Source organism: Clarias gariepinus, chromosome 17, assembly GCF_024256425.1.
Source record: "Clarias gariepinus isolate MV-2021 ecotype Netherlands chromosome 17, CGAR_prim_01v2, whole genome shotgun sequence".
Classification (NCBI taxonomy): Eukaryota; Metazoa; Chordata; class Actinopteri; order Siluriformes; family Clariidae; genus Clarias; species Clarias gariepinus.
Genome location: NC_071116.1, coordinates 26,412,963 through 26,435,406, shown reverse-complemented (window position 1 = coordinate 26,435,406; position 22,444 = coordinate 26,412,963). Strand labels below are relative to the sequence as shown.

The following is a 22,444-nucleotide window of genomic DNA, read 5'->3' as shown; positions in this document are numbered from 1 at the left end:
AAATGAAACACCTGGGCTTTATTTCAGCTATATATAAAAGTACAGTATGTACAGCCCTGGAGGAATAGATAGAAATTTGCCTAAGCATATACTGTACTCATACTCATGTAGTGGTATTACCGTACTTTACTGATTCCCAAAGTAATCAGAGTTGTCATTCAGTTTGAGAAGCGTTGATCAGTTAATGTTTTAGGGTTTCGCTCAAAATTTCGAGCCTCTCTCTCAAATTTTCAACAAATAACTTAAAAACATTCAAGACAAAAATCACTATGTCCACTTTGGGTTGAGACAAAAGCAAAACCAAATTCTACTAGAGAAATTCTACTACAAAAAGTTAGAAAAAATCTGAAGTGGTGATAAAATCATGTTGACAAAAGCTCTTATAATGGATTGGACTACAACCCCACAAGTGCATCAGTGAGCCGTAGTCACCCATGACACTGACCACTGCAGGCAGGGAACATCCTGCAAGAGCTGCAGATTTTGGAGTTCCTCTGATCCAGTCCTCTAGCCATCCCAAATTGGGCCTTGTTACAGTAGTTACAATATCTTATACCAGTTGAGTGGGTATAATAGGCAGTAAGTGAAGCTTTTGTACCTGAAGTTGAGATGTACAGTAAAGAAGCAAAAAAAATGGGCAAACGTAAGGACTTTAGTGACTTAGTAAGGCCAAATTTACTTACACTGCAGATTCAGATTTAATCCTTACCTGTGATTAACAGATTCTAATAAATAATTATATAATAGATGGTATGTCTGTGTATACTTACTACATACTTTTATTAATAAATTTATTAGAAACAAATATTTATCAGTACAGCAGTTTATTCTAACAAAGGTACTGGATCAGTGAATAGCTAACAAGAAAAGATTTACGGTTTTAAGAAAATCAAAGGTGTCATGTGACCACTAGCCTATGTAGTAATATTTAAATCAACATAAATCTGTTACACCCTGACTTACATTTGCAGGTTTTAAAGTTGAAGTTAATTAGTAAATTAATAAACTGAAAAATAGTTAATACTTTTACACAATATTCTGAATTTTACAATGAACTGCTTTTTCCCCCCACATGAAAAAAAAAAAAAAAAAATCACTCGCAGTGCTGCTTACCCACGTTCTAACTTTTATAAACTGAGCACTACAGCAGAGAGAGAAAATGCTCAGCCTGGTATTCTGCATTATGCTGTATTCGACTAAATGACTGAACTCATAACTTCCAACTTACAGCTCGGGCAAAATAATGAAAAGTGAACTGGATAGCCTCCTGAACTGTAAGCTCAGCAAGTGACATCAAATCAACAGTGGTAGCCCGCAGGATCGACAATAAGCAAAGTGGCACTTTCCTTTAAATGAATTACGCTGTCTTTACAGGGACTTGTTTTATATTAATCAACATAAAAAGTGAATAATTGATTGTTCATTTTAATGTTAAATGTGTTAGTTTCAAAGAAATCTTAAGTCTGAAATAAAACGGAAAAATATATATATTTCTTTCACATCCTCTAGAAATTCAGAACCAGAATTATCCTGCTCGATAACATCTGGTAAGATAATTATCTTTACCACACCAGTGCAATGGAAAGAACTTTACTAAATCAGTTATACAAGTAGTAACTCTTAACAGCTGTTCTCTCTAAAACACTTCTCTAGTAATGGAAAAGCACATAAAAGTGGTCCTCAATTCACATAGACAACTTCCAAGTTCAAGAACCTGATAATGCCGTGAGAAACAGCCAGTGCATTGTTGATTTCCTGATTGTTATTAGTAAATGCATCTCTCGCTCCTCTACAGCTCCCCCCGGAGGCGAGCATGAAGATCCTCCTGATCCACCTTCGATGTGTGTCCTTGCCAGCGGTGGTTGGCGAGCAGTGCTATGTTTCGTGCTGAAATGGCGCTCATCTCCATCGCTGATGCGGCCCACTCGATAGGGCTGAGGTAGTAGAGGTTCTGATGGAAGATGAAAGGTGGGGCACGACGCTCTGGCGCTCTGTATGATGGATACGCCAGCCAGCGCTTCTCCACCACACTCTCTCGTGAAACGAAGAGCGTCTTCAGCTGTTCCTCAGTCAGCGGTTTAGAAGAAAAAACCTTCCAGATGTTTTTCTGGCTGCCCGGAGGTCGCGAGTAACCTGGAGTGATGTGGACAGGATCCAAGGAGCTCAAACTGGCAAAGCCCAATTTCTCATCATCTGTTGTGAAAACGTCAGAGATGAGAAACTCGCTCGGTTTCCGTCTGGTGTCCAGGTGGGAGACGTTGAGACGCCCGTGGACTAGCGTGCTCACAGTCTGGTGGTAGCTTCCAGCAAAGTTTGAAGGCAGGGAAGGAGAGAAACCAGAGAAACTGATATCGGTCAAACCCTGGTGGAGGGGTGTGGCCAGAACCACAATTTCATAAAGGGAGTGGGCGGGGCCAGAATCCGCATCGTAGTTCACCTCGTAAAAGGTTAAGATGGTGTCTGATTGTTGACACAAAAAAAGGACAAGCGGGGACAAAGTCAGGGTGATTTACAGTATATCTGAATATAGAGTTGTGTGCAATAGTTTGTACACCCTCAAGATGAATGTAAGAACATATTTAATTTAAAGAAAACATGATATGCTTTTGCAGAGGATCATTAATAGCTTACATTTTTGGTACTTGTGATAAAATTAATTAACGAAATCAAGGAGCTCAGGATGACACAAAATTCTCTTACTTAATAAAATGTAAATATATATATATATATATATAAATAAAACACCTGTTATTCACATCTAAAGCTCGGTTACTGGTCGCCTGTATTAAACATGGATTTCTCTAAGCTGACTTAAAAAAAAAAAAAAAAAAAAATCTGTACCTCTTTTATGGGGCCTTGTTTTGAGAGCGATGTTGGTCACACGTGCCTGAATGAGTTCTGCTTTGCTGTGATACAGAAGCCCAGAACAGACTCTCTTATTACCTCCATCCACAGCCCACAGACCGGAGTCAGCGCCCGCCAGGGACACGGAACCTGCACAGGGATGGAAGCAGCATTTGTTCTTCTCAACTTATACTGTGAAGTTATACATAATAATTAACTCTGTGTTTAGCTTTAAGGGTTCTCGTCTAATGCTGAAACATACTGTACATGTAAAAATGTTAAGGTTTGCGCAGACATACCAACAAAGGCATGCAGGCGAACACTCTGACCGTAATTAACACGCGATATTGGCGTGACGATTTCATTAATGAAGGTCTGAGAGAAGCCGTGAGCGAGCATGGCCTCCTCTAGAGTCTGGTTAAGCAGACCGAGAAACTCGTCACCGCCCATGGCATGAAGCAATCGCTCAACACTCGTGAAGGAGTAGCTGAACTGCTGGTACTGATAAATCCTGTTGTATGAAGAGAACAGTTTAGCAAGACAAAGTCCTAAAGGAACACTGGCAGCATTATGTCATACTGTAGATGAGAATGCTTCACCTCATGAACTTGTCCAGAATCCCCTCCACCCACATTTTCATGCGAAGCGAGTTGAAGCCGTAGTTCCACAGCATGCGCAGGAAGTTCACGATAAACCAGTCGCTCTCCTCGTATATTATCTCCTTCCCATCAAAGATTGCTGTCTTGGAAGGAACATCAGCACGAGCTGACAGACCTGGCAGAAGACCAAAAAAACTTTACAATCATTTCAAGAATTAGTCTTTCGTAATGTTTATTTATTTGATACAAAAACCAGCAGGCATTGCTGTAGTGTGTAAAATTCAGTACTTTCTGATAAACAACAGGGACATCTGCATCCTCAACATAAAGGAAGCTGCCAAAGCTATAGCAAAGCTATTTCAGGCAGTCAACCTTGCTGTGTCCTTGACTAAAATGTAGTCAGCTACTTATGCTGCTTCATATAAATCCTACAAACATTCAACCACTTGTTTTGACATTTTAGTCAGCTTAGAGAAATCCATCCATCAGGACAATCTGACAGACAGTCAGAAACGTAAGCTGACAAATGGATTCACCAGTGCCAAAAGGTTTTTCAAAGCCAGACAGCTGCCAAAACATGAAGGTGCAAGCACCGCCACTGTATAACAAACAGGAAGGATGCTATCAGACCGTAAACATGTTTGTTTCAAATAAAAAAACATTCTCAGCCATTTACAGTCTTGAAGGAAAAGTCAGCAAGAGTGGAAAAAGATTGCTGTTATTTGAATTTAAAAGCGAGTAAAAGACACCCCTCCCCTTAAAAGGCCCACCCTAAATCTATGACTGTATATCGCCAAGGTAGCAACACTAGGCTTACCAATACCATACTTTAAAAAAATCATAGGGTGCAAACAGCCCCTACTGATGATCAACTGGAATTGTATTATTATTGTATATTAGTATTGTTTGGAATAATCTGCAACTTTTTGATTGTTTACCACATACAGAGCCAGGGCATTGTTTCTTCCCACATGCGTACTGTATAAGACAGCAAGTCAAAAATGTATTATTCGAAAAGACAAATACATCATTCTACATAATCTCTTTGCTTTTCAATACATTTTGTCATATCTGTAAACAAGATCATAACACACTTGAACATCAGTCCTCTGGATTTAATCTAAAGTTTAGGCTTTAATAACCATCTCACTGTAACGAGCACTCTTGATCATCAGAAAAAAAGTTCAACAATGTTCTAATATTGACCCTTGAGCATCCCAGAAAACTAAGCATAAATTTTTCAGATGATGGTTTACTTTTGAAATTTTTCTCAATTAAGTATGTTTCCATCCCTACTCTGCCGTTTACTCTCAGGCTTAAAGTTATAAATCCATGTCTCGTCACCAGTAATGGTTATATTGAGAGTATCGATCCAAATTTTATTTTCAGATATCCAAGCACTTCTGTTTATGCTCTTCCATTAGTTGTTTCACGTGAAGGATTTTCCAAGGGCACCACACAAAGAAGAAAGTGTGTGTGTATAAAAATAGATTTGTAATTAAACTAAAACAAAACTTGCCTAATTTATCCACAAAGTGCTTCATGTGCAAATTGAGTGGGTGTAAAATAGAGCCTCCAATTTCATAATCTTGTCCACCGATGTTCTCTGTAGCGAGACGTCCTCCAACAGTGCCTGCTTCGTACACATCGATCTTGACATTGGGTCCAAACTCCTGCCTGAGAAAATAAGCTGCTGCTGTTCCTCCGATTCCAGCTCCAATGATGGCTACAAAGAGTAAAGCAAAGCCCCGGTCAGTACATAGTCTCAGTATATAATGTGCAGAAAAGCAACTGCTGAGTGACTAAACATGCATTTGTAGTGTCACCAGTCAAAATGCAAAAATGAACAATCTGAATAATGTAGACTTCCCACACGTTCGGTTCACACTTACCGATGTTGTTCGGTGGATCTTGTAGATCAGTTGCAGAGGCGAGACCTCGGCGTCCGACCTGACATAGTCCGAGGAACAGAAGAGCCTTGAACGACAGGGTTCTTACAGACATGATGAGGGTTTAGAACTTAACAGGTTCAGACATCTGAAAAACAAGTGCAAAGTGAGTATAAATCACTACAACGTGAACAACTGCAAACGTTGATAAAATGTTTTCTGGGGGGAAAAAACACACACAACTCATATCTAACCTATATCAGCACTTCAGACTTTGTATATCAAAGGTCAAACAACATTATGACTGCAGATAATAACACACAAATACACTGCTTTCATATTGTATGCAATTTGCAAAAAAAAAAAAAAGTCAAGGCTGTTTCTGTTTTAGTTAAAATTTTAAAGCTAAAGTGTATAATTTTTAACTGATCTAGAGTAAAATCTAATAAAATTATAGACTGTTGTCCCCCCCCCCCCCCGTTCCCACACCTGCATTCAGACACGTTACAATAAACTACCGTGCCAAGTTATTAATTACTAAATAACTAACCACACCAAACTTACCCATTAACTTGCTCTAAAGCAGAAAAAGAATAGTCTTGCACTTGGTTATTTCCTAACCACTTCCAGGAATTAAGCGATTAATCGTTTTTACACCAGGAAACGAGTTAGATAGTTATTTTTCCCATCTGCATTCAAAAAGGCCCGCCTCTCTTCTTGATGATTGGCTGATCGTTCTCAATAACTGCACTATGATTGGATAGTCGCTCATAGTACGGTGGCTGAATAACCAATCGAAGTGCAAGAGATAGATTATCTGGATGTACTGTGGGGCGACTCTGGTTAATATCGTGAAAATTTTCTATTTATATTTTTTTCTGATAAAAAAAAAAAAATTATTATAGAATAAGTACTGCATATACAATATGGGTATGTTTTTTTAATACCCTTGAACGACGTTTCAGTCCAGCGGGAGGCGGAAATGCACAAAAAAAACAAAAGACGAAGAAGAAAGCAGGGCGGAAGCAACGTTTATGTTAAACCCGGAAGCTGCATGGTGTCCCTGTGTCCCTCATGCCTCCGCTTACTAAGAGGTGACCTTACAGAATAGGCATTTATAATTAAAACAAGCGTCTTTATTTAAAGACATTTTGCGACACAGTGAATGGTGAAATTATTTCGCTCATATATCATGCTAGATTTACTACGCAACAAGAATAGATAGTTTTATTGAGAGATTTTATTTTATATTTAGTAACTGATTCTAGTGATAAATAGGATAGAATGGCGGAGGCGCAGCAAGCCCGAGTGCATCACGCGGTGGAGGAGATGGTGCAAAGTCTCGAGCGGGATCACATCCGGAAAATGCAGGTAAGATCACTCACCTGGTGGGATTATTATTACTACACACTGTCCCACTGTCCCCACTGGTAGTTCTGGAATCAAGGACATCATCATTATACTCATCATCACCATCAATACTTAAGAATGATCAAAATCCAAATAAAATCCCCTTTATTTCAGCTATACAGTGTATATATATATATATATATATATATATATATATATATATATAAAAGTTTGTACACCCCTGGAGCAATAGACAGGAACATGTCTAAGCATATACTCATATTCATGTGGTGGTATTACTGTACTTCCAAAAAGTTTCCGGAACCTCCACAGTAATCAGAGTTGTCACTCAGTTTGATAAGCGTTGAGTTGTTGATGTTTTATGGTTTTGCTCAAGTCCACAAAAGCAGCTTTGCCGTTGTCGCGTGTCAAAATGTCAAGCCTCTCTGGAGATGCTCCAAGCTTTAAACGAATACCTCCAAAACTTCCAAGACAAAAATCACTTTGGGTTCGAGACCAAAGCAGTTTCCCTCAGGGATTAATTCTCAGGGATTTGAATCTCGAATTAAATCTTGAAAACAAAATTCTTAACCACAAAACAAAACCAAAAATGCAACACACAAAAAGTTAGAAAAAAAATCAACTTGTGTCGATGTCACCAAACAAGTGATTATAACTTCTCTTTTCCAGCATGGTTTATATATCTGAAGCCCAGAGTGTTGCTCCTCCTCTTTTTCTTTGTCTGATCCACTTTTTTTTTTATTAATTATTCATTAGATAGACACTTATCAGTCATAACATTATGACCACCTGGCTAATATTATGTACTGTAGGTCCTCTTTCCACCGAAACAGTGATGCACTGTGTGTTCCGACACCTTTCTATGGGAACCAGCATTAACCTTTTCAGTAATTAGCGCTACAATAGCTCTTATATTGGATTAGACTACAACCCCCAAGAGCATCAGTGAGCCGTGGCCACCCATGATGTCGCCAGTTCACCTGTTTTCCTTCCTTGGATTAGTTTCAGTACGTCGTGACCACTGCAGACCAAGAACATCCTGCAAGAGCTGCAGGTTTTGGAGTTGCTCGGATCCAGTCCTCTATCCGCATCACAAATTAGATTTTGTCACAGTAGCTACAGTTATAATATCTCATGCCAGTTGGGTGGGTAGAATAGGCAGTAAGTGAAACTTTTATACCTGAAGTTGATGTGTTGGAAGCAGAGAAAGTGGACAGACGTAAGGATTTTAGTGATCGTGACAAGGACCAAATCTACTTATTCCGCTGATCCTGATCGCCCTATCAGTCTTAATTCTCACCTGTGATTAATGAGAACAGATTCTGATAATTATTTTCATACCGTCACTGATTTTTGTTTAAAAATGTATACAGAATCTCTAAAAAGTTGAAGTTCGACTATCTGCGCTAGAACTGTAATTTACTGCTGCTTAAGAGAAGATTAGTCTTATGGTTTTCTATCAGACCTGAAAAGAAACTTGTTTGCTGGCGGCATCTGTCCTTAATTTAGTAACTTTCTTTCTGCTGTAGTTACGTCATGTCTGATTGCAGTTCCCTTTTTTGTCGACATTAAGTCTCAAATGTGTTTTTCCTATTTTTTTTACTTATATAATTATATCCACATAATATGGTTTTCATTATTATGGTAAATATTATTAACTTTATCACTATCAGAAATGTTAGTGGTTGTTAAGACTGTCGATTAGTACTTATCTTTAGTACTTACCTTGCAAACGGAGACAACTAATATGTCCTCACTTCTCTTGATCCAAATGGTGATGATAATCCAAGTGCATCATGTATCCTGTTTTAGGGCCGGATGTTCCGGTGCAGCGCAGAGTGCTGTGAGCGCACGACGGACTCCATGAATCAGGTTCATGAGTGTATAGAGCGTTGTCACACACCTCTGGCCAAAGCACAGGGACTGGTCACTAATGAGCTGGAGAAGTTTCAGGTAAGTGCCTTTGTTTATTAGATTTGGAAATGCAGCTCACTATGGAGTCACTATGTTCTAGTTCTACAGTTCTAGTAGCTTAAAGGTTGTGAAATAAGTTAAGGTTTCTTATTTCAAACAGACACAGGTCATATTAACGTATTATCTTTCAGGATCGTCTCACACGATGCACTATGCACTGCAACGATAAAGCCAAAGACCTTTTCGACTCTGGGGCGAAGGAGCCAGCGGTGCGTGCTCTCATGGATAAGTGTGTGGGCAGCTGCGTGGACGATCACCTTAACCTTCTGCCCAGCACGGCACGCCGACTGAAGGAGAACCTCCAGTCTATACCACAGTGAGCGGTCAGCTTTTCAACACCATCAGGCAGCGATATGTGAAGGATTATTCACAGAAAGCACAAGCTTCATGGTGGACTTATCTATCACCGTTACTGTACTGTGAGTCGTCTAAATTAGAGGAGAGTGTTGTGATCCGTGTCTGCCTCGACTGCTTGTTTTTGTACGGACAATAAAACAATTACTGTGAAATGAAATGATCTGGTTGTTTGAATCTGTAATTTGAAAGCACACTAAATACAGAGTCAGGCACAAAATTGTATACACACTTCAGGGAAAAAAGTATGATGTATTTTATACCGTATTAATGATATTATTCATATCGTATGTATAGGATCAATATATCACGTATAGCAATCAACTTAATAAAATATTTATACAACTTTTTCTTTTTCTGAAGTGTGTGTACATTTTTTTTGGGCTGATTTTGTTTTCCATGACTTTTGCAGACAGGTTATTAGATTTTGTTACAATTCTAAACAAACTTAATAAATACTTGAGGATGCTGCCCTGCCTGCCAATATATGAATAAGACGTGCCTATTATAAATATAAAACTTGGTGAGACACTGCAAACAAACAAGTATGAAGTAAACATTATTTTAAAGAGTCGATTTTAGAGTCAGTGTGGTGATACATGGACGGTCACACAAAACAATCACAATACATCAATTTATTATCATTTGTTAATTTCCCAATAAGGACACTATCTAACAAGAAATTCGATTGTTCAGCTTCAATTCATCCAACTCAGAAATAAATACTAGCCAGTCAGTAAGGGTAAAAGTAATGGCACATGGGTAAAACAGGTGCTGAACTGTGTTACTGGAAGATTTGGCGCACACATTGTCCTCAGTTACTATTGGGACAAATTCAGCAGTTGGTCAGCGTTGCCTTTAATGGGGTTTCACGCTTAGAATGATTTAGATAAACTTTTAAACATTAAATGACAAATTATTTAAAAATACACCACAGCTTTTGCAGAAAATATGAACATCTTCTGCAACGTGTGTGCAAAATACTCATTTTGTTAGATTATCGCTTTTGCGTTTTCTGAGTTTATGAGCGGTTGGCAATACTGCCACCTACTGGACTGGAGCATGCAGCTAAATATCAGCAGGGGATATGGATTAGTATGGGACATGATACTAAAATTATTAACACAATATTAAAGTTACACAGCACTTTTATAGTTATTTTATTACTTTATGAGACACCTATGAGAAATATACTCAGCAAAAAAAGAAACGTCCCTTTTTCAGGACTGTGTATTTCAACAATAATGTTGTAAAAATCCAAATAACTTTACAGATCTTCATTGTAAAGGGCTTAAACAATGTTTTCCATGCATGTTCAATTAACCATAATCAATTAATTAACATGCACCTGTGGAATGGTCGTTAAGACCTTAACAGCTTACAGAAAGTAGGCATTTAAGGTCACAGTTCTAAAAACGCAGGACAATAAAGAGACTTGTCCACCGACTGTGAAAAACACCCTAAGAAAGATGCCCAGGGTCCCTGCTCATCTGCGTGAATGTGCATTAGGCATGCTGCAGGGAGGCATGAGGACTGCTGATGTGGCTAGGGCAATAAATCTCCATGTCCGCACCGTGAGACGCCTAAGACAGCGCTACAGGGAGACAGGAGGGACAGCTGATCATCCTCGCAGTGGAAGACCACGTGTAACAACACCTACACAGGATCGGTACATCCGAATATCACACCTGCGTGACAGGTACAGGATGGCCACAACAACTGCCCGAGTCACACCAGGAACACACAATCCCTCCATCAGTGCTCAGACTGTCCGCAATAGGCAGTCCATGAGGAGGAGATGCACTGCAGTACTTCAAGCAGCTGGTGGCCACACCAGATACTGACTGGTACTTTTGATTTTGAGCCTCCCTTTATTCAGGGACACATTGGGAAACATTTTTAGTTTATGTCTTATGGTGTTGACTCTTTTAGTGTTCGTACAAATATTTACACATTAAGTTTACTGAAAGTAAAATCAGTTGAAAGTTAGAGGACATTTCTTTTTTTGCTGAGTATATATCTGCCTGAAATAAAACGGCAATATATACAGCTACTGAAATTAATTAAATCTAATTGGCAGTCTACCATGATGTTTCATAGCTCTAATGGAAACGCTTTATTTTTGATTGTCTGGTTTAAGAGAATCAGCAAATCTTTTCTTCAAATTGGCTCTGTCTGTGTAACATTTGTGCAAAATTTTTACTGTAAGATTAATGAAGGACTTCACCGTCCTTTAACTTGTACATAAACTGTGGGTTTGTTTTTTGTGGATTTCTGCACTTTCTGATTTTTTCCCTCTTTATTGGTGAAACCTTTTAGTTGATTTGACTTATTTATTTGATAAAAGAAAACATTTTCTTGTATTATAATATATAAAAAACCCAGCAGAATCAAAGAGATGACAATTCAAGACATTCATTTAAATGACCATTTTTTTTTTTTTTTACATTTTATTTTTTGTGATTAGGCTCTCTCCTGATCACACACACATCAGCCAGCACTGATTAGATCCTTGTGCCTGAATGATGACTTTATTTTGGTCCATAAAGCACACGTCATCTACATTTAACATACTAATCAATATTTACAAAATTATCTAATTACAAAATAATGGAATATATGACATGGCCAATTGTTCATTAGTGATATCTGTCTAACTTGATGTAGAGCTGCACCGGAAGAAAAACCTGTATTTTAAAAAAAGCACCAGTTTCTTTTTCCTTAAGCAGTACAAAAACATTGAATAAATAGGAATGCCTGGCAAATTCAGAGCTGTACACAGTACACAGGCATGTTAACTTCATACAAAACTCATTTCAACAACAGAAATTAAATTGTAACAAGCATTTGCTGTGTCTGTGGTTCGTTTTGGGTTTAATGATACCAAAATCATAAAAAAACTAAAATTCTGAAATAAATATAAAATCAAAATAAAACTAATTAATACAATCAGTATACACACTTAAAAAAACGTAAAAATAACGCAAAGTATACAAAATCAATTAAAAAAAAAAGTGAGTGAGTGCTAGGAAGTGATGGTGTCATAAGATCAGTTTATCGGCTGGAGCGTCACGACTTGCTCCGGGTGCTACTTTCCGATTCGCTGGTTTCGGTGCGGCGCTCAGGGGAGGGAGACGTGTACAGGAAGTTACAGCAGACATACAGCGGGAAAGACAGGAGACGGCTATCCAGATTCATCACCACATACTCCTACACACATCCACGAAAATCCAAAATTTTGATTATGCCAGTTAGAAAAGCCTCTCTAAATGTTCCTCTCTACCAAGACTTTAGGACCATTTCAATGCATGTTGTTATAAGAAATCATTTGACTAAGAATCCTGTCAGATAGTATTTAATTTTATTGTGGCCCTTACCCTGAAAGTGTGTGATGTTTTACTGGCTTTGTATGTGTATATGGACTTGGGACAAACCTGATCTTTCTCCAGAGTGAGCAGCTGGTAGCCTGTGGATCGGCTGCAGATCAGTTTTCCGCAGCTGTCAAACGACGCCAGCCGTAACCTGTCCAATGGGAGATGGGGTAAGAGACAGAGAAAGCAGTGCAGTGCTTTAGACACCAATATAGCAATGAATGTAAAACAATTATAAATATAGCTGCAAGCAGCGATCACAGGGTTCAAACACCATTAACAATTGGGGACAAATGTAAAATGTGTCCCAAAGAGCCTCCTGTTGATCAACCAGTTTGAATTACCCTGCTTCATAAACACAAAAAGAAGTCAATGGGTTCTTAATTTCAGAAATTTAAACCTCAGCTACCCAGCTAAGATACATCAGTACTGAAGTTTAACAGTACATGATACTTTCATCTCAGTTTTTAGTAAAAACAAACAAACAAACAAAACAACATACCAGTAGTTTGAACATGTATCTCTGGCTTCCTGAAGTGGTAACAACATAATTTTTTATAGCTTGTTAACTTATTTTACTAAATTCATATTCAAAACTTTTTCAAAACAAGGGAAGGAAATAAGAAAATCATGCTTATGTAACGATGTGAAAAAATTAAAGAATTCAGTGACAAGCCTTCATTTCTGTTCTTCTGATACAACAATAGTAAGTCCTTCATACAGGCTCTTCATATACCTGTCTGTCTTATCATAAGCACTTTCTTGCAGAAATGATCTGAAACTTGTGAAATAAATTGATTTTAAGAAACACAAAATAACACTTTGAGTACTCAATATTCCAAAATGTAACCTCTATATGTTTTTCCCTCTATGAGTACCCATGCCCTCTTTAGGTACCTGTCTACCAAGAGTCTACTTTTACTGAATTTGAAAACTCTTTTTTGGGTATTATTCAATTTGTGCAATATTTCATAAGATACTTTTGTGGCCCCAGATATTAAACACACCATTTCCATTTTATAAAAATAGGCTGAGCCTCACTATGTCAAATGTCTGCAGTAAGCTAACTGGATTATAGGAACCCTTTTACATTTGGGCCAGAGCTACTTACAATTTTTATCTCATTACACATCTGAGCAGTTGAGGGTTAAGGGCCTTGCTCAAGGGCCCAACAGTGGCAACTTGGTGGTTGAATGTCCTTTTGAATGTAATACTGCCCCCTATTGATCAAACATGGTTAGAACCTATGCAAGGTGCTGCTTTTCCAATCAAACAGTTGGATTATGACAGTGGCGAGTTAGCTGTTGGTTGAGAAATCTTATCTCATTAAAATAACACTTGTCAAAATCAATTAAAAATGAAGAACTACAATCAGCTCAGTTTTTGACCACTGTATGTTATCTTTTAGGCAGCTCACCTGAAAGCAATGTGTCGTCGTGGCTGCAGGCTGACCGCGCCCCCGCACGGCTGACTGAGCGTATTCCTCTTGAAAACGATGAAGCGGTTGGTATAAGTGACCAGCAGATCGAACCCGTAATTAAAACCTGTCCATCTCCAGCAGTACTTGGGATAAGATTTACATTACCATCAACTTCAGCTTTTAATACTGCTATATTATTATTATAAAATAACTAACAGACTTACATCGCCATCTTTGTTTAACTTTCGACCGCAGCGCATGCTGTTCTGCTCAAATTCCTCCTTATTGGCCTCTTGGGGTCTATGGCACAGAGATAAGAAAAATTACACATTAAAATATAAGATAACATATACAGTATCTGCCTTGATGTAAAATAGAAACATGGACGTAAAGAGTCTTGGCTGAGGAGCATGCATGTTGGGAGTTCTCTGTCTAATCCAAAAGGCTGTACAAATTAAATTCTTTTTAATCGTTTTTAGACATTCACAACTCACGTTTATTTATTATATTTAGTTTACTTTTAATCAATTTACTTTTTCCATTTTTGTTAATAAATGTGCCTAAAGAGTCTTGTATGATGTTATTCCAGGCAAGAAAAAGGCAGTTTGCTCAGGTCCTCCTTCTCAGACTCTTCTCCTAGACACAAGCCATAAGTTTTAAGTTCAGTTTTAATTGGCTAGAAAAATGCACTTCCACAAACAGGCATGGGAAGAAGTGTGGTAGTAGCTCATTCTTTTTTAAAGCTATACACCATCAAACACTGCATTTGAAGCGTATGCTAGGAGGCACAATCTGTGTGATTGGTATTTCAGCTGGTGCATTAACAAACACTTTTACAAAACATCCAAGACTTTAGTCCAAGTGTTACATTTATTAAAAAGGATTATAAACTTTAAATGTTGTTTTTGAAATCCACTTTACTTTCCTATCAGATCGGTCTTCCCATTTCTAGGCTAAGAGCCCCTAGCCCTGTGGTCTCTGGTCTGATGGGCTTAAAAATTAGAGTCCCTGGAATAAATGCGGAAATACTTGTGTTTACAACTGGACTGATTTGCCAGTCGATCCCCCCTGCTGTAGCTCAGGTTTGATTTGATATACTCTGGTTGATCGCACTCACCCATTGTCGTTGTCATGCTCTGTTCGAAGCATGGCGAACCACTGCTGCTTGTAAATCCTGGACAGCCAGTCTTAAAACAAGAGCAGAGAGATCATCAGGAAATAAAATTACAAACCTCATACTGATAGTCAGAATAGTTAACCAGGTTTTGGTAAAATCCAAAAATTTAAACCGCTTGAACCTTGATGTGCTGAAATCTTTTCAAATGCATACGAAGAACAAAGGAAACACCAGGTACTTAATGTAAGTTTTTTTCTTTTTTGCTAACATGTTCCTATAAAGTGAACAGGATTTGATTTAAAATGGGATCATGATAAAGTCAGTGTAATTCAAGTGCAGAGGTTTTACCAGATGGAATGATGTTATCCCTCTCGAGGATGCGGGCCGAGGCCAGGTCGTTGATGATGTACTGTAGGCGTATGTGTCTGAAAACGGGGGTAAAAGGCGAACCCTGCTCCGTGCACAGAAACGGCTCGTCCTCTCCCAGCTCTGTAGGAGAACCCACATGGTCAGTGTGTACACCCAGAGAAAAACAGATGCCAGCCTCAAAAATAATACCAGTACCAAGAGACAGACTTTAAAGTGGCATAAAGGTAACTGGTTTATTGTCACAAAGAGGAATCAACCAATCACGTGACTAATGTGAGTAAATTCAAACACACCGCTTCTTCTTTTACATAGCCACGTGTCTGCGTCGACCAGTAGCTGCTTGATAGGACCATCCCATGACGGATTAAGCTGCAGGAACATCCACTGTACAGTCACAGAGAAAAGGAGAAGTTGAATAATATGCGTTTGACTAAACAGGCTCAGTTGACACCGCGGGACGGACGAACCTTCTTCAGAGCGGTGTACACGTCCATTTCCACTTGCATGACGAAAAGATCCGACGATTTAATTAGCTGCTCGATGATTTCAACCCTTCATAAACACATGCACAATAAAATAAATAAACATGGGAATTCATAATCAAGGTAGAAATATGTAAATTGTAAGAGACACACTGATACCCTAGCTCTTTCATGAGGTCCACATTCTGGTGAGTCATCAGGTTATTGAGAAGCCACTCCAAACATCTGGAAAGCACAGGCCCGGTTGAATCATAATGCCAGTTATGGGAAAATTTATTTTAATTAATATTTAATAAAAAATGAATAAATCAATAAAACGGACTTCTTCGTGACAGAGTCTAGGCCGTAGATGTTAGCAGCAGCGTAGAAGCCACACACCGTCTTCACACTGATGTTCTCCTTCATGGTTTCACCACACTGCTGGATCAGTCCATCCTGCACACACACACACACACACACACACACACAATCAGTGATGGAGATTATGAATGATGTCACACCACAACCACTTGACTTAGATAGAAACATTTAAAAGCTAACAAACAACTCATGATCTACATAGAAACTGGGTGCTTTTACACTTATTAAACAATTTTAAAAATCTGAATAAATGTAAAATTTTAACTTTTGCTTTGTTTGCAGTTTGGTGCGGTGTTACACAGCACATAGTTAAACCAACTACTAAAAAAGGCTGGTGTGCTTACAGGGCTGAAGTTGCACCATAAATCTCACTACAGTAATTTAAACATTAAACAAATGTGTGCATAGAGATGATATAAAAATGGAGCACTAAATATATTTTTTAAATAATATTTAAATACTATTATTATTATTATTATTATTATATAAACATTATCATGTTTATTTTCTAAATCTTTAGACTACATGGTATTTCTGGAGCTGCACAGCTCTGTCCTAGATCTCGGATTGCACCTCACGGCTTAATCTAGCTTCTTACACGCATAACAAAAACACACGACATTGCAGACTCGTGTCCAGATTCAGATCTTTTTCTTCCTGTGCTACAGCTTACTCTGAAGTAAACCAAAACCATCTCACGGCCACCACGCACTCTGTGATTGAATTACCACAACTGAAGTAAAACTGAATTGAAAACATTAGAAAATATCTTAAATATTAATCTATATAAATCATAAAGATAAACAATAACAACCAGAAAATTTTAAATAGAGACTTAAAAATAATATGTGCATGGTCACAAATAATTTGACCAGGTCACTATCTGGCACCTACATGGCAAAGGGAACTAAATTCAGTGAGTTTACAGGGACTGATGGTCTTAAATATAAATGAAATGTATAAAGCTCTTCGCTTCCTGGTAAAACAAAGCACACTAACCAGCTGGAGCATGCAAGCAGCAGCCAGGATACTGACAACTCGGCTGGGTTTGATCAGAACATCGTCCCTGTAGAGGGAGCCAAACACCACCTGTAGAGCTACACACACACAAAAATTAGCATCAAGAGAGCACAAAGAAGACAATTTACTGTAAATGTAAAACACATGCTGTCTTCCACTTCTTCGCCGTCTCACCTTCTGTGTCGATATTCTGATCTGGGATCTCCAACTGAATGACCATCATGTTGGATTCCTTCCAGGAGCCGCTGAACATGCTAGAGAAATATCCCGACTGTCCGGAGAACAAGACAGACACATGAGACGCACAACTATTACTACATTTACATATTATGGAGGCTAAATGGCACTGTTTCTGATACTGCAACCAATAAAAGGTGAACATGTGACTTCTCCTGATCGGTCAAATTTTGAACAGAAAACGAACCTCAGCAGAGTCTTGTTTGGGATGCAGCTTCAAAAGGTATTTAGCTTTGGTACAAGAATAACTGATTTAAAAACTAGATAGACTCACATACTAGATAGAAAATTCACTATTCATGTGTGACAATGATTCCTCATGAAGTCTGAGTCTAGCAATATACATCAGGGAAGAAAAACTGCATAGATGTAATGACCTGGTAATTCAGTAATAACCTGGTAATTCAGTACATTCAGCTGACTTAGTTTTATTGCCATGTTATGTTGTCATAACTGTTTAATCCCAAACCTGTAAGGTCTTGTCACATCATGTGTGTCCAAACGCTCTCACAATCACTATTAAACACTCCTATGAAGCAACTTCACCAAGTGCGTAACTCATTTCTGATCACAATCAATTCTTAACTGAGTTCCAGTTATTTTTATGTCCTTAATTAAAGACTAAATAAACAGCTCCTTATAGAAAACCGTCAATATGTCAGTGATTACACGTCATTTGTTCATTTGTTAAAGTATAATTATTTTTTTTAAATAAGTAAATAATCAACACCACTTAACCAATCAGAATTAAAAAATTGAACAGCGCTGTAGTCATAACTGTAGGGAGAAGAGCTCACTCTACCTGACACAGGTAAACTTTGTGCAGGTTCCACTCCTGGCCGAGAGCACAGATCCGGATGTCACTGTTCTCCCCGTTCAGGAAGAGAGTTTGATAAATGTACTTAGACGTGCTTTTTAGCTTCTTCCTATAACAAACCAAGTAGTGAAAGTAAAGAGAAAACAAGAGGAGAAGAAACTTATATCAGAAATTTTTATAAGCTATTAATTACCTTAAATACAATGTTAAACCTACAATGCTCTGCCATTTTATATCACTTTAATTTACATTTGTATTTTCACCAAAAGATGCACCCCACTTGGTATTCTTCAATTTGCCTAAAGAGTATTTTAGGATTAATGTACATTTTAATTATTTTGTGTATTTATTCCTGAGATTAATTAGGTGACCCATCAGTCATTTGTGTATTGTTTTAGTTAGTACATTTCTGCATGTTTATTACTGGGGCTTTTAATGATTTAATTTACACAATAATAAAGGTATATTGCTTACCATTTTGTGTGTGTGTGAGAGAGAGAGAGAGAGAGAGAGTGACCTGCATGGTGTGTCCAGCAGACTGTCCTCATCCTCCTGCTCACTGTCACACTCGCAGTGTGAGCTTCGTTTCCTCTTCTTGCACTCACAGGTGTGTGTGCTTCCTGCGCAGTGAGGCTGCGGCATCTCGCCTAGGTGGCGGGCAGAGGCTTGAAAACGACTCCCGAGCGACCCCATCCCTAATCTGCTGAAAATACCCTCCACCAGAACACCTGTGCATGTAAACAAGAGCATGTCGCAGAAATTTAATACACTAGATCACTTCTGAGATTCCAGCTACTAAAACCCCTGAATTCACCCTGAACTGTTCTAAGCTTTAGGATCAGTGAGCTTCTGTGATGTGGGCTTTCAATAATAACGCTGATCAGTATTCAATAGTAGAATATTTCTGAACAGAGAAATAACGTCACATTTTATTACACACATTTCAGCCTTAGAATGTTCTATTAAACCATTACTGCCGTCTGTGTATCTCTCCATGAGCAGCTATTAAAATCTCCTGCACACAAAAACGGTAACTGATGCTCATGTTAGAACTTGTTCCATAAATAAAGATGACCAACAGTTTCACTAAGAGCGTGTCGGCTCCTTGGAAACAAAACAAAATTAATAGATTGGGTTCAAGGATATGCAGTCCACCTGAGAGCTAGACGAAGATACACAAAGCATTTAGCAGAGATGTTCACAATTAATAAAAGGCAAGTACAAGTCAAGTCTTTACCTTTAGGCCAAATTTAAGGCCTGAATCTAAGCCTTATAAAGTCTAAGATTTCTAAAAGGGGTGGAAAACTTTAACTGTATAACACTAAAAACTGTATTGGTCACAGTAAAGCAGAGAAAAAACACTTATGTGCAAACTCCCACAATATTGTTAAAAACATTGGTTATAAATCGTATATCTTTTTTTTTTTTTAACTAAGAAATAACAAATATGGCATTAGGTAATTGAGTGACAACAATAACAGTAAGTTGTTATTTTAAGACACAAAGGTCAGCTGTTCTAGAACAGTATTTTAAAGTGCATTTGCAAAATCCATCAAGTATTCTGCTGCAAAGAAGTTCCTTTAGAGTTACCAGCCTCAAAAATCACCAATTAACAAACAGCACCTCAGATTAGAGCCGTTATGAGGGCTCTACATCAACTGTTTAAAGGAGATTATTGCATATTATGGATGCCTTCAGTATTGTTTTAGCATTAGAAAAAAATAAAAATCAGGAAAGACCATGGAGTTAGAAGTTATGTCCATACTTTTGACTGGTAGTGTACATAAGTGTTGCTATAATGGTGTCTAGTGAAGGAAAAAGCCCAAAACACATACATGTAAATCATAACATTAACACCACTAACAGATGACTTAAATAATGCTGATTTTTAATTCTATAGCAGTAAAGTAGTGACAGGATCATGGACACCCAGGGCTCATGTACTGTATGTCTGTGGGGACCAAAGTCCAGCCTGTCTGGTCTGATCCTACAGAAAAGCCAAAGCAGCACAAACCACTGAAAAAAAAAACGTTAACACTGGTCATGACAAAACACCCAGTGCACTACAACACACTGCACACAGGGCAAAGGAGGTTGTTTATCGAGCCTCCAAACTCCCCAGATCTGAATCCGATCAACCATCTGTGAGATACCCCAGATAAACATATACGGTCTACAGAGGCCCCAACCCCCAACCCCCAAAGGATTTGCTGATAACTTTCCAGTGTCAGACACCACCGCTCCACCCAGAGGGCTGACGGAGCCATGACCTGAGGGGCCAGAGCTGTCCCAGTGGCACAGGGAAACCTAAAACTTCATTGGTTTGTCTATTTTAATTTAATGGTAATGGGTGTAAAGTTAAGGCCAATCTAGTCTAAATCTATCTATCTATCTATCTATCTATCTATCTATCTTTTTTCTTGAAACAAGTAATATTTGTTGGATTTACATTAATATTTGTTGGATTTTATACTTTAAAAAAGTAATTCAGCGAATGATACAAACATTTAAATTATGTCATAGTTATAAAAATATATAAATATATAAACAAACACACACAGTATATACAAATTAACAAACACTTGTGTAATAATATAAAGCAAGATTTACATAAATAAAAATCATGCAAGAATATCAGCATTTTATTTTTGATCAATATCAATTTTAGCAGTTATTTGCTAAAAGTTTGTATTAGTTTTTAACTGCTCCTATTACCTTTTTTATTTTAAAATAGTTTTAAATACTTTTCTCTGTAAGATATTTTGTACATCTGATGTACAGTAATGTAGGTGGACTGTGAGTCTTTCGCTACACAACAGCAGCACAGGAAACAAAATATATAAAAGTAATATAAACCTAACTTTTTATGCAATTAAAATGAACTTGTTTGTTAGATGAAGTTTAATTCTCACCTGAAGTTCCAGTGCAGGAAGAAACACTGCGATGCTAATCAGCCTGGAATTTCCTCTCTCACTCCAAAACACAAAACTACACCGGGCACTGAGACTTATTTACAGGCAAAATTAAACATCTAGAAAATCTATAACTGTCTTATTGTTTTTAAAAAAAACATCTATATTGCAGTAAACATGTACGGAAACCCAAAGGTCGCTAATATTGAACAAAAGCAAACACCAACAAACATAAGTTTCTCGTTTACTTTTACTGAAGGGCCTGAACTCTCTGGTGCCACCTATCGGTCTGGAGAAAGAGCCGCACCACACAATAAATGTAGAGTCTACTTCATAAATATATCCATTTTAACAAGATGAGAGAAAACTAATTTGAATTATTACATAAACATTATCTTATAAAAACTTTTTTTTTAAATTAATTTTGGATTTAAAAAGGACATGGACACCATCTGCTCTTTCTGTAACTCTGCTCCTGAAGCATTGCACATCAGTTTTGGACGTGTGATTGTACAGAAAACGTTTGGTCAGATATTCTTTTTTTGGTAATTAATGTAATATTTATAATTGCTACGTTTTTTATTCATAAATGTAAATAATAAACAAATAAAATATAATAAATAAATGGTATACCCTTCTTTATTGTATTCAAAAATGAGATTACAAGATCTTTAGAAAGTATTACATTTTCAAAAAACAATTTTACACTTATGTGAGTCAAATGGAAAAAATAATTAGTTTCCCCCCTGTTTTGTTATAATTTTTTCTTTGATATAAAGATTTTTTTTTTTGGCTATCTACTGCTCCTTTCGGCGGCCTGGTGGCATAATGGTTAGCATTGTCGTCTTGCACCTCTATGGTCCGGGTTTGAATCCCGCCTCTGGGTCTGTGTGCATGGAGTTTGCATGTTCTCCGGGTGCTTTCTCCGGGTAGTCTGGTTTCCTTCCACAGTTCAAAGACATGCAGATTAAGCTCATTGGTGCTCCCATAACTGCCCGCAGTGTGTGAATGTTGACCTGAGGTCCTACTGCAGTTGTAAAATAGGAATAAATAAAATAAATTGGCCCCCACAGTCCTTAGTTATATGTGCACCACAGAGAATATAAATAAAATTGGTGTGGAGTTGTTTTAATTAAGTAAATAGTTACTCATCTGATTTAGGATTTAAAATGTCACACATTATTAGGATTTAGAATGTAACATAAACTGAAGTCATATAAACTTTTTTTTTTAGGAAAAAACTACAACTGTAATATCATTAACCATTTTCAACGACAACTGGCATTTGATGGGCGTGGCTTTTCAGCT

The 22,444-nt window shown here is 37.7% G+C and overlaps 3 protein-coding genes across 3 annotated transcripts; 1 reads left to right on the top strand and 2 right to left on the bottom strand.

The window, feature by feature from the left end:
- Positions 1-1,574: 1,574 nt before the first annotated feature.
- Positions 1,575-6,064, bottom strand: pcyox1 (prenylcysteine oxidase 1). Its single transcript, XM_053516038.1, has 7 exons — positions 5,897-6,064; positions 5,336-5,480; positions 4,963-5,169; positions 3,444-3,618; positions 3,144-3,355; positions 2,842-2,994; positions 1,575-2,460 (listed from the first exon to the last, which is right to left on the bottom strand). The coding sequence occupies exons 2-7, from the start codon at positions 5,445-5,447 to the stop codon at positions 1,790-1,792; spliced, it is 1,530 nt and encodes a 509-aa protein (XP_053372013.1). The 5' UTR covers positions 5,448-5,480; positions 5,897-6,064; the 3' UTR covers positions 1,575-1,789.
- A 287-nt stretch (positions 6,065-6,351) lies between these two features.
- Positions 6,352-9,191, top strand: fam136a (family with sequence similarity 136 member A). The gene is made up of 3 exons (XM_053516040.1): positions 6,352-6,703; positions 8,516-8,656; positions 8,809-9,191. Exons 1-3 carry the CDS (start codon positions 6,617-6,619, stop codon positions 8,995-8,997), a joined length of 417 nt encoding a protein of 138 aa, XP_053372015.1. The 5' UTR covers positions 6,352-6,616; the 3' UTR covers positions 8,998-9,191.
- A 1,840-nt stretch (positions 9,192-11,031) lies between these two features.
- On the bottom strand, positions 11,032-21,371 carry gmcl1 (germ cell-less, spermatogenesis associated). Its single transcript, XM_053515657.1, has 15 exons — positions 21,137-21,371; positions 18,742-18,952; positions 18,210-18,333; positions 17,345-17,441; positions 17,150-17,247; positions 16,113-16,225; positions 15,950-16,015; positions 15,776-15,860; positions 15,602-15,692; positions 15,288-15,428; positions 14,940-15,009; positions 14,047-14,122; positions 13,820-13,965; positions 12,466-12,553; positions 11,032-12,241 (listed from the first exon to the last, which is right to left on the bottom strand). The coding sequence occupies exons 2-15, from the start codon at positions 18,915-18,917 to the stop codon at positions 12,101-12,103; spliced, it is 1,512 nt and encodes a 503-aa protein (XP_053371632.1). The 5' UTR covers positions 18,918-18,952; positions 21,137-21,371; the 3' UTR covers positions 11,032-12,100.
- Between the last annotated feature and the right edge of the window lie 1,073 nt (positions 21,372-22,444).